This window comes from Myotis daubentonii, chromosome 5 (assembly GCF_963259705.1).
Source record: "Myotis daubentonii chromosome 5, mMyoDau2.1, whole genome shotgun sequence".
Lineage (NCBI taxonomy): Eukaryota > Metazoa > Chordata > Mammalia > Chiroptera > Vespertilionidae > Myotis > Myotis daubentonii.
In genome coordinates this window covers 34,031,816-34,043,879 of record NC_081844.1, presented here as the reverse complement: position 1 = coordinate 34,043,879, position 12,064 = coordinate 34,031,816, and the positions used below count along the sequence as shown (strand labels likewise).

Genomic DNA, 12,064 nt, shown 5'->3' with positions numbered 1-12,064 from the left:
TGACCCTCACTCCAGAACAGCCTTCGTACATGAACACCATCAGCTGCAGTAAGCACGGGCTGGGGAGGCCCGCCTGACAGCTCAGCACATTGGGGTTTCCTGTTTCATGTTTCCAACGCAGTGACCCTCTGCACCTGCTGGTCGAACGTCACCAGTCCACTTCCAGGGTTCTGGTTTGGGACAGCGGTGTTGGCTGGTGCCCAAGAGGCACAACCCAGGGTCCGGCGCAGAAGGAAAACGCCAACCACCTGCTTCTTTAAGTAGGTGTATTTTTAAATAACTTCCAAGATACACATATTTTTTCCTTTAAAAAACATCTGTCAGAGCAGTTTAGTTCTGTTTTGCTGGTCATTCTTGTGGTCCCGAGCCCCCTGCACTCAAGGTGGGGACTGTTGGCCTGTCTGGTGGGGCCAAGACCCCAGCTGAGTGGCTCTACCCCATCTTTCCACAGATCATGCAGGGCCGCATGTGAGCTAACGTCCATTTATTTCAAAGCAGTAATAATTTAAAATTATAAAAACCTTTCCACTGTTGAACATGTAGAGGGTGAGGTTAGAGACAAATGGGACAGGGGATGTTGGGGACGCCTGGGGGCGACATATGCCCTGCGTCCCTCTGTGCCCAGCCCCTCAAGGGACATCCCTGGGGGAGGGCCGGGCTTCCTCCACAGCCTGGAGGGGGTGGGTCCTCCGAGCCTCTGCCCACAGCTGGGGGCACAGCTGGCACCGGAGTCCATGGGAGCCATGGTGGTGTGAGAGCTGAGGCAGGTGGGGGCACCTCCTGGGCTCTGGGATGTCCATGTCCCCCTGCCCACAGGGCCTGGTGCTGGCCGGGGTCCTGTGCTTACTCTGGGGACTGGTGGGGGGACTCAGGAGTTGCTTGCTGGGTTCTCATTGCTGGGCGAGCTGGAGGAGGAGGACGATGATGATGATGAGAAGTTCACGGGGGTCATGACTGGGGGGTTGGTGGCCGTGTTCTGTCCTGTGAGGCTTTTTCGGCAGACAGGGCAGCTGTCATGCTTTGTGGGGAGAGAGGGAAGCAATTCAGAGGCTGGCAGGGGGCAGGGGTGGAGAGGGCCCGTGGCCATGGCCACCCACCTGCTCACCTGCTCCAGCCAGGGCACAATGCAGCCGTCATGGAAGAGGTGGTTGCAAGGCAGCTGCCGCACACGCTCACCCAGCTCGTAGTCGTCTTTGCACACAGGGCACTCCAGCCCAGAGCCTGCGGGGAGCGGGGATCCCGTGACACATCCAATCAAAGGTGTCCCATTGGGGAGACTGCCCATCCAGAGCCACCTTGGACCCAGGGGAGGGAAAGAGGCTATGTCCTGAGTCCTGTGTCCCAGGGGAACAGAGAAGACACTGATAAAGCCTCCCCTTCAAACCGACCTTTGGTCTCACATACAAGTCCTAGGGAAAATACCTTGAAAATAAAAGAAGCTGGGTGACTGAGGGCCACGTACCTACGTGTTCCTCGGTGACAGTGACGGTGGGGAGGGCCTGGATTTTCTCTTTGTCTGCGGGTGGGGGGCCTGTGTTTTCAAACTGATTGAGGAGCTGAAAGACAAGAGGCCAGAGTGCAGGAGCCCTGCCCGACTCTGAAATGCAAGGCTAGGTTACCTGCAAAAGCACTGAGGCCACTTTTGTCCTGGTCCCCCAGACCCTCCATTTAGGGGTTAGAGGTCAGTCACCCCATGAGGCCCAGCCACCGGCTCTTTCCCACTCCTCTGCTCATCTAGTTAGTGTCACCTCACAGCCAGAGCAGGAAGACAGGGCCCTGGGGCTCATGTGGTCCTGTGTCCTGTGAGGCATCAGCTAGAACCAGAGGGCCAGATCCCGTCAGAGACAAAATACTCAAAAGGGTCACTGGTGAGCAGCCCTGAAAGTGGCAATGTTCCTGCCTCACAAGTGCCACAGAGGTCATGGTGAACACCCATCCTTGGCACGTGGTTTCCTGCTCTACAGTGGTGCCAGGCCAGGAGGAAGCATTTTGGCTGGTGTGCCCTAGCCTCAGGAGGGAAGTTCTGGGCGCTCGGAACTGAGCGTCCACGCCAGGGATGTAACCCACCAGAACACTCCTACAATCCTCTCACCCTCTCAGTGCTGGGGGCTGGGGGGAATGGGCCGGTTGAAACGATGGTGATGACCCTAGTGCCACCTGGGGAGGCCCACCCTGTACCTGCGTGATGATCGCATCCAGCCCGTTGGCCCCCCAGGCGTAGTCCATCGGGTTTGAGTGCAGGACACCCCTGGGCAGAGACGTGTGGGGTTCAAGTGGCAGAGGGGCTGGGGGGCATTTAGGGAACCCGCCCACCTACTCACCAGGGGCCCAGGCCCAGGTTGGGGATTGTGGCAGGAGTGATGATGCCATTGACCAGCTGCTGGATGATTCTGGAACAGAGCAAGGCCAGGCCTGTGGTCAGTGCCTTCCCAGGGTCAGGGGCCCCTTGGGGAGGACACAGAACCCTGGAGCCCAGCTTCTAAATCCACAACATTGAAAGGCTGTGCTTTCGACCAGTAAGATTTCTGATGAGGAAGAATGAAACATGAGAGGGACCCAGAGAAGCATCTCCCTCACCGAGTTCTAGGCCAGGTTTCCCCAAGGCCCGGATGGTACCTATGGCTGTGACACCACATCCAACCCCCATTATACAACCTGGGGGAACATCCTGGAGGTCATGAGAGCCATGGGGTCAACCCTGCTGTGTGCAGCGGGCCCAAAACATCCAGTCCAGATCCTGCTGTCTCCAGAGCTCAAGGTCTGTGGGGTGTGGGTGCTGCTCAGACATGAGACAGCAGGGGCATCAGGGACTGGCTGGGCCGAGCTAGAAATGCCTCCAGCTCAGTGAGGGAAACGGATGGGCTCTATGTAGGTTTAAACCCATTTTAAGGGACACGGGGGCTTCATGTACAATCAAGTCTATCTCAGAGATGTGTGAGAAGCCTAGCCTCGCCTCCTCTGGAGAGATGGGGCCTGCAAGGAACAATGTTTTTATTCTCAGTCCTTCTGAGTGCCTTTCCCCTTCCTGTGCAGTCATCAAGCCAAAAAGCCGTTTGGGTATCTGCACAGAGAAGGGGGCAAGGGGCCCTGTTACAGGACAGGGATATCAGGAACTACCAGCTCGATGCTGCCCTGGGACAAAGACCTGAAGGTGAATCAGCCACACCCAATGAAGCCCTGCTCAGAAGGACAATGGGGACACTCAGTGGACATGAGGTTCTCCCAGCCCTGTCCAGGTCCTTGAGCCACACTTCAGCCCCCCCAGTCCCCTAGCGAGGGCCCGACCCCTACCTGCACCACCCCATTTTGCATGGTGGGCTTGGGTGGCTCTGCCAGAACTCATGGGAGAACTGCCCTGCCCAGAGGCAACATCCACACCATCTTCCGGACGGGCAGATGGTCTGAGCGGGGTGGGCAGGCTGGAAGCCCTCAAGAGCAACCCACCCACCTGCCCCCACAGCCCCCTCACCCTTCCAACGTGGGGACGCCTTCGTGCCGGCCGGTGGCCCTCCTTGCAGTGAGGCGGGCTCGGGGCTGCCGGGCGCCATACCGGTGCCGGGATTGCTGCTCTCTCTCCCGCCGGCTCTCGGGGTCCCTGCCATTGTCGGCCAGCGCCCCTGGGGGGAACGTGGGGATCTCAAAGCTGTCGTCAAAGATGCCGAAAGCAAACTGCCCGTAGCCCTGCGGCAGCGTGAAGAGGTGTTGGTCCACATTCTGCGGGAGGAAGGCCGTGACCGTGGGCCCCTTGCGTGGGCGCACAGCTCCTCCCCACTGGGGCTACTGTTCTAGGCTCAGGGCTTCAAGGGGACAGGAAGACGCCAGAGGAATCTTGGTGCACATGCAGGATGCAGGAGGCTCTCGGAGGAGGGGCCAAGGATGGGGAGTTCAAGAGGTCCCAGGGCTCTGGCCAGATACTCAGTTGGTTAGAGTATCATCCTGATACACCAAGGTTTCAGGTTTGATCCATGGTCATAGCACATACAACTATCAACCAATAAATGCATAACTAAGAGGAAAAACAAGTTGATGCTTCTCTTTCTATCCATCCCCCTTCTTCTCTCTCTCAAGTCAATTTTAAAAAATTATTTTTTAAGTTAAAAAAAAAAAAAAAATAGGCCCCGGGAGTCAGGGAGAAGGACAACCCTGCCTGTTGGGGAGCAGGGTGAGCAACCACCTGCAGGACGAGGGGCTGAGTCTGTTTCCTCAGCCATGCAGGGCATGATCCGTTGTCAGGGGAGGCCAGTCAACTCACCTCAAATGGCTGCCTGCTTTGGTCTGTGGGGGCTGTGGAGGGAGCGGAACCGTTCTCTGTACTCCTGGGTGGACACGGTGCAAGTCAGCAGTGGGGCGACCCGCTGGAGAAGAGGCAGGACCCCCGCCTGACCCCCATGGGCCTCAGGGTCACTCTCCACCCTCAGCAGCCCCTGCCCTCATCCCAAGTCAGGGGAGTGAAGACCATCTTAATCTCTGGCTGCCCAGGGACTTCAGGGCACTGCCCCAAGCCCACCCCCTGCCCACCATCACCCTCCCAGGCTCTTCCACCAAAACGGCTCTGAACCAGCACTGGGTGCAGCACCCACATGTCCCCTTGGCACAGCTCTGCCCTCTCACCCCAGAAGCCTGGATCCTACCAGCATGCACCTGGGCCCGAGACCTCTGTGACCAAGGGGCTGCATACCTGGTTTCTTCCGGAAGCTCCTCGATGAAACCAGACTCACATCGTGGGCAGATGTAATCCTGTGGAAGGAGAGAGCAGGTGAGTGTAATCTCAGGATCCTGGCCCCCATGTCATCTGCCTCTGTGGGCTCACTGGACATCCCTGCCCGGGGCAGGACACACCTTGGCCCCTGGTCTCAGGCCCCAGCAAGCAGAAGAGGACAGGAGTGAGGCCCAGGATGGGTGTCATCTCAAGAAACCCATCTGTGAAACTGCTGCAGTCCAGGGTCAGACCCAGCAGAGACCCAGGCGGTGGGTATGGACAGCTCAGGGCACATGTCAACCAGAGCTACAACTGCTGTATCTTGACCTGCTCCTCTGCAGGTGATCTCCCCACCCACCCACATCCCAGTCACAGAGTTTCAGTGTGTCCACTCGGCATATTAGCTGATGAAGGCTCTGACAAGGCCTGTAGCAACCACGGGCCGGCTAATGCGGGTCCAGTAAAGCTGTTCAAGAGAATGTTCGAGTGACCCCCCTAGACGCACATAAAGGAGATGTGGTCCTGGGCAGGCGCCTGACCCTATACTCCTAGATGGCTGCACAAGGGACTGTGTATGGGACTCCAGGGCTATGTGTGCCTCAGAGGTCAGCTCCCAGGAAAGTGGCCACTGACAGCAGAGGGACCGGCCTGTGGATGCCCCACAATGGCATTTCTGGAACATACTGGCAGCCCTGGCAGAGGATCTGTGACCCTAAGCTGGAGTGTGACCCCATCACACTGGCCACGCCCCCTGCATCCCTCCCTCCCGCAGCCAGGTGGCAGAGACTGTGATGTCCTGAGGGGAGAGCAAGGACCAGCCTCAGGCACAATGTGTATGAGCCCGGAGACCATGCTGATGTCCCTCAAACAAGCCCAGCCTACATCGTGCTTGTTGCGTGTGTGCAGATTTCAGGGTTATCACAGGTGTCCCTAAAGCCACAGACAGGACACAAGATGTGTGCAAGACCTGCTTCTGCCCAAGGTGACATTTCAGAAGCACGGCCCATGTGCTGTGAGAGAAGGTGAGGCTGTTTACCGTCCCATGGGACACCGCCTTCTGTAGGAGTAGCCCGATGGTGGGGTGCCGGACACCTGCATCTGGGCAGCGGGCACTCCACAGCGCACACCTGGTCCCTCTCACCTGCCTGGCTGCCAAAAGCAAAGCTGCCAGAGCCAAGTGGGGAGGGCAGGTGGGAGCTGCACAGGTCACTGGGCCTTGTATCCAAAATATATAAAGAATCCTTATAATTCAACATTAAAAAGACAAACAACCCAGTTAAAAAATGACCAAAGGATCATTTCTTCAGATACACAAATGGCCATTACCCATAAAAAGACGCTTGACACCACAGTAACAGGGAAATGCAGGCTACAACCAGTGAGACAAACTGCACACCCATGGGAGGACTACACTCAAACAGACGACAGTGACAAGTGCTGGCGAGGACATGGAGGAATCAGAACCTCCAACATGCTGTTGGGATGTGCAACGGGCAGTCTCTCTATAACAGTGAGCAGTTCCTCTGAAGGTCAGTTACCACATGACCTTGAAATGCCACTGCTAGGTGTCCAACCAGAGAAATAAAAACACACCTACAAAGAATCCTATCCAACCATGTCCATGTCTCGAGTCACAATGTGGGCCACAACAACCCAAGTGTCCATCAACGCTTGAATGTGGTCATCCTCGTCCTGGAACATGACTCAGCCATGAAAAGGAGCGATGCACTGACACTCGCTATAACACAAATGGGACCCCGGACACAGGAAGGCTACACACAGAGCATGATTCCATCTGTGCGCTCTCCAGAACAGGCAAATCCACAGGGACAGGCAGTGGGTTGGTGGTTGTCAGGGGAGGGAGATGAGGTGACTGTTGATGAGGACAGGTTTCTTTTGGGGCGATGGAATATTCAGAAATTGGATGGAGGGGTTTGGTGCAGGACTCCGAGTATACTAACCACACTGAAGTGTACATTCTAAATGAGTCACATCTCAGTAAATTGTTATAAGAAATGGTGAGGAGAGCAGCCCTCTGCCCTCCTGAGAAGGGGTGTGAGGGCAAGGGGCAGCTCTACCACAGCGAGTGACCACCACAATCATACCCCAACACGGGGTTCCCAGCCAGTGGAGTGTCACTCAGGTGCTCCTCCTAGCACCCACCTGCCAGCCCTCAGCCTGTTGTTTACTTCAAGGTTTCACATGAGCTACAGGAGGCTTGGTGAACAGGCCCACGGGGAAATGTGGCTGCAGGGGGGTCTGCATTGGCCACAGTTAGGATGCAGGGAACCAGTCACCCCATGAACATGGTAAGGTCAGACAAACCTGCCCATCACCAGGAGTCTGCCCAGGGAACCCCTCAGCTCCAGGTTCACAGGAAGGTCCCAATCCTAGTACAGCCCTCACCCTAGACTTGTAGATGTGCCATGTGGCCTCAGAATGAACATCAGGTGGACCTGCGGGAAATGGGCAACCTATTTTCCCACTTTTAAGGCTCATGGCAGCTCCTGGGCGCTCACTTCTCTCAGCCTGTCCCATTGTCCTTGTCCTCCAAGGTCCCAACACCCCCCTGAACCAACCACTCTGTGCAGGTCACCATGGAGCCCCATCTCAGCACTAAGCACAGTCAGCACACGGTTAGGTCCAGAACCATCTGGCCAGGCCACTCCCACAGCTCCGCCCCCTCCAGACCCAAGTCCAGGCTACCTCTGCCCTCCCCCTTGCCCTCTCACCCTGGCAGCCTCACGCTGGTCCTGCCCATCTCAAGTCCTACACACCATCCCCTCTGGAGGAGCACTTTTCCCATATATCTACCTGGCTGGCCCCCTCACGGAAGCTGGGTCTCTGCTCAAACGTCACCTCCCGGCTGCAATCCTCGGTCTCCTCACCTGTAAACGGAGGATGGCCTCAACCCCAGGGCTCTGAAATCCAGCAGCTGAGGACGCAAGGGCTGTGGTTTGACACTGGGTCGTGGTCAGGCCCTGCCTCTGTCCAGAGTCCAGAGCGGCCCTTCTGAGCCATAGGCTGCCCCAGTCTTGAGGCAGGGTTCTAGCCTGCTTGCAGGCGGTGGGAAGGAGCCAGAACCAGGAGTCTCCCATGCTCTCCTCCTCAGAGAGCATATCCCAGAGATTTTTATTAAATCAGAGTGGCCAATGGTAGAAACCCACATCCCAGCAAGGGGACTGTGAGATGGAATGTAGCCCTCCCACAGGGCAGAACTTATCTCCAGTGACAGGGCCAAGGTGGCAAGTGCTCCTCTTCTAGGTGGGGACAACAGTCCGCTTGCGGGGACCTAACTTGTGAGCACCTATCCTTAGCCAATGACTTGTCATGAATTAGTTACTTTTCCCCTCAGAGGAAGGGTAACAGGGGACCACCCGAGCATCATCACCATAGCAACAGCAGTGGCCAGAGCACCAAGGATGACACACAGATGCTAAATGCACTGAGCACTCACTCCATACACTGGGCCCCTAGGACACGGTCAGAAGGGACTACGGTATTTGGCCCCTCGTTGGTGACAGGAAGGACATGTGGGCTTTAACATGGGGACCCATGTCCCCTGGACCAGCCCTCAGGATAGACACCATCCTTTGTCCAAGACTCCTTCACATCACACATAAGCAGAGGGCCCACAGTGAAGTTGGGGAAACTGAGGCAAGAGCTGGAGAGATGCCTGTCTCATATGATTGCCCACTACAGTGACAGTGCCTTAGTGGCCCAGGCCTCCCAGGGTCCCTCGGGAATCAGCAGAGCTCCAGGTGCAGCACAGACCCAAGAGGGCTGGTGCAGGGGTGTAGCAGGGGTACATGGGCTCAGACCCAAACACAGACAAAATGAGACCTCTACAGCCCAAACCCCTGGGTGCACTTGCTGCTCCTTCCACCCCATGTAAACCGCCTCAATGTCATTGGGAGAACTGTCCCAATCCCATCCCTGTCCCTCACACCCCAGTCATGCCCCATCTGTCTCCGTTAGCCCTACCTGGCATCATCTAAGGCCCACTTCACGCCAGCCACACACCCATCAGACACACAGACCTCAGCAGATGGTTTAATTCAGGGGCACCTACCTAACCCAACCCTCCTAAATCTTCCCAGGCTGCTTTTGACACCATCATAGGGACTGAGACTCCCATCTCCTACGGACACAACTGGTGTGCAAGAACCTGCACTGAAGAACTGACCTCTGCACAAGCCCCAAGGATGTCAGGCGCAGCAGGTCCACATCCAGGACCCTGCAGTCATGCACATGCACCATGTCCCCAGCACTCGTTTCCACGTAAGGATCGAGTCTGGGCCTGTGCATCAGCCTCAAGGCCTCCAAGCCAGCTGGCCTGTCTGGTTCCTGCTCTCACATGCCACACTCCAGCTAGGCGACCCACCTTTCCCTTTGCGTTCTGGGAGTCAGGTGCTGGGCTCCTTTGTGCAAAGATACTCCCAGTGGACCTCATCGAGCGAGTGTGGATTATCTCATCAAACCCATCGGACAGCGAGGAGACCTGAAGCCCAGGGAGGTTGAACACCTCACCCACACACAGCGGAGAAGAGGTGCAGCTGGTGCAGCCTCAGCAGGATCCTAGATTCGAGCCCAGCTGATAGAGAGAAGCCCATGAGTCCAGGGTACCTGAGAAAGAGCTACTGTGACAACAGCCATTTCCTGTCACTACTGCAGTAGGAGCTGCATAAAAACCAGCCCAAGTGTCTTACAGCAGACACAGTGGGGCTAGTTTCCCACAAACAGAAGTCCCCGTTTCTGAGGGCGAGTGCTGGCTGGGACCTTCTGCTGTTACCAAGAACCAACTTTCCCTCCCTAAGAACACCAGGTGTTCCCCTTAGTGATAAACATCCCCCTGTCTACTGAGCCTCTGCATCCCACACCAAGCACCCTCCCACTCACCCAGGTACCCGCTCCCCACCATACTTTCTCTTAGGATATTTACCAACATTCCTGACTAAATACCTGACAATCAGTGTTCAAGGTTGGCTCCCTGACCAACCAGTTTATAAACCCTGAGGGCAAAGGTGATGGCTATCTTGACACCACTGGGTTCTGTGACTAGGAAGGTCCTCACCAGCCCAGAAGAGGTCAGAGTCTGCCTGGTCCGAGGCCATAAAGCCAGGAAGTGGCCAGGCCAGGCCAGGACCCAGGCCCTGTGCTGGCCCCAGGATGGGAAAACCGAGGACAGCTAACTGTGCAGAGATGCCCAGCTGCAGGCTCAGCCTCAGCCTCCACCCAGGGCCTACCCTGGGGCTCACACCAACTGTGAGGGACTGCATCCAACTCATCCAGGCCGGTGGGCTGTCAGGCGGCCAGCCCCTTCCTGCCACGGTGGAGAAGGAAAGAACCAAGAGCTGGGGCGCAGGAGGCCAGAAGAGACAGAAGCAAGACTCCCCACGTCTGTGCTCACCCACCCGAGGTTTCGGTTTCATACTATTTTCCCCTTTCCCTAGGAAGGGGAGGAAGGCCCTTGCTTCTGGAAGCCACACCACTCCTACTCCCTCTCTCCTCCTGGACCCTAGGCACCACTCTCCAAACCCCGGCTCCAGTTCCTCGTCTTCTCTGTGGCTGGGATCATCTGAACAGACTCCTTCCCCTGGCTCTTCCTGGCCCCCTCCCAGCAGCAATCCCTCTTCCCAGGGAACCCCGGGGCTGGAAAGGAAGGACTAAGTGTGGCTTTGAAATCAAAACAGGCTCTTCCACCCACCAGCCAGGTGACGGTGGGGAGATGAAGCCCAAGGAGCGCACCCTGTAGATGCTCGGTAAACCCTGGCCACTTCCAGATCCCACGCCCGCTCCCGGGGAACTGGCCCAGCAGCGAATGTCAGGTCCGTGGCCGGCATGGGCCGCCGAGGGCCTGTTTTTCCACCTGTGAAATGGGACCGGGTCAGCCAAGAGCAGGGGAACCTACTGACTCAGAATCTCCGGGCTGAGGGGCCTGGAAAACTGTCTGTATCCAGCAGCCCCCTCCTGGACCACACGGCGCGACCAGGCCACCTTGGGAAATCCGGCCTCAAAGAGCCAGACGCTGGGTGGGCTCAAGCCTCAAGGGAGCGCAGGATCGCGGGCGCGGGCCAGCTGTCAGACCGGCGCAGGGCCACAGCCGCTCGTCCCGACGGCGGAGCGCAGGTGGGGGGCTTCCACCCGGCGAGGCGCGGCGCCGCCGACGCGCTCCGGGAACGGCCCCGGTCACCTTTCCTCCGAGGCCCCGCTTCCTCCTGGGCGGCGCGCCGGAGCAGGTCACGCGGCCTCTACGAACCTCCGTTTCCCCGTCGGGGACCCAGCGGCTTCCCGGGGCGGGAGGCCGCGGATCGGGATCACCGGCCCCGCGGCGCCACCGGGGACAGGCCCCGCCTCGGAAACCCCCGCAGGGCCCATACCGCCGCCGCCGGGGCTCAGTTTCCTCGTCTGGGCCAGCTCGCCGCAGGACGCAGGAGAGAGCCCGCCGCCCAACGCCCGGCTCGGGGCTCACCGGCAGACGCGGCACGATCTCGACCGAGCAGCAGTGGCAAAAGTACCGTCCGGGCTGCGGCGACGCCTCAGCCATGGCCGCCGCCGCCTCCTCCGCGCCGCCCGCCCACCGCGCGGCGTCCGCCGCCGGCCGTTTGCTGCTCTCTCGCCGGCCGACGAGCCCGCGCACGCTCACGCACGGCACGCACGGCGCACGGGGCGGAGTGGAGAGCGCGGGAGCCGGTCTGGCGGCGCGCACAGCGGGCGGTGGCCCGGTCGACGGTGGCCGCCGAGGGGCAAACTAGGTGCAGGCTCCTCCCGAGCTCAGCGTTGCACAGAGGGGCGGGCCTGAACGGGGCGAGGTCGAGCTGCTTCTCCAGACCTAACCTGCAAAGGCTCCCCACTGCCCCTCACGATTCCTCCGACCTCAAGTCCCGCTATCTCCCCTCACCGTCCTGATTGCTCCTGGAACGTAACAGGCGCGCTCTCACCTCCGGGCCCTTGCACTGGCTGTGCTTCTGCTGGGTGCACCGTTCTCCTAGACACGGGGGCGTTCTTCCTCATGTCTTTCAATTCTTTCAAAATGTCTAATCTATTGAGATGCCCTCCTCACTAGCACTATTTTCACCTAATAAACTGTTGGGTCAGCTCTACAGCAGATGAGATGTTTGTATTTTGTTTCCGGCTAGAGTAGACTCATAACAGTGCCTGGCACACGGGCATTCCCTAAACAACTGTTGAATGAATACAGACAAGAGACCCATTCCTGGATCAAAGGAGGTCCCGGCCCAATCATGCATTTCTTTGTTTCTCTACTCAACAAATATCCATTGAGCACCTGGCTGCAAGGACACAGCATGGGAAACGACAGTGAAAAGGGTGGTCTGAAATACTACTCTCTGGCTGGAGCAAACA

At 58.0% G+C, this 12,064-nt stretch overlaps 1 protein-coding gene across 33 annotated transcripts; it reads right to left on the bottom strand.

Moving 5' to 3' along the window:
* Nucleotides 1–469: 469 nt before the first annotated feature.
* Nucleotides 470–11,626, bottom strand: RNF126 (ring finger protein 126). 33 transcript variants are annotated; one of them, XM_059697443.1, is made up of 9 exons: nt 11,080–11,616; nt 4,679–4,737; nt 4,253–4,379; nt 3,470–3,617; nt 2,322–2,390; nt 2,179–2,248; nt 1,463–1,597; nt 1,106–1,221; nt 470–1,018 (listed from the first exon to the last, which is right to left on the bottom strand). In XM_059697443.1, exons 1-9 carry the CDS (start codon nt 11,244–11,246, stop codon nt 869–871), a joined length of 1,041 nt encoding a protein of 346 aa, XP_059553426.1. In that variant the 5' UTR covers nt 11,247–11,616; the 3' UTR covers nt 470–868. The 33 variants fall into 33 exon arrangements, with proteins under 33 accessions (XP_059553426.1, XP_059553429.1, XP_059553427.1 ...); XM_059697446.1 differs by having other exon boundaries at nt 4,253–4,355; XM_059697444.1 differs by having other exon boundaries at nt 1,098–1,221; nt 1,463–1,556; nt 3,470–3,714; ... (1 more) ...; nt 4,612–4,737; nt 11,080–11,615.
* Nucleotides 11,627–12,064: the final 438 nt, after the last annotated feature.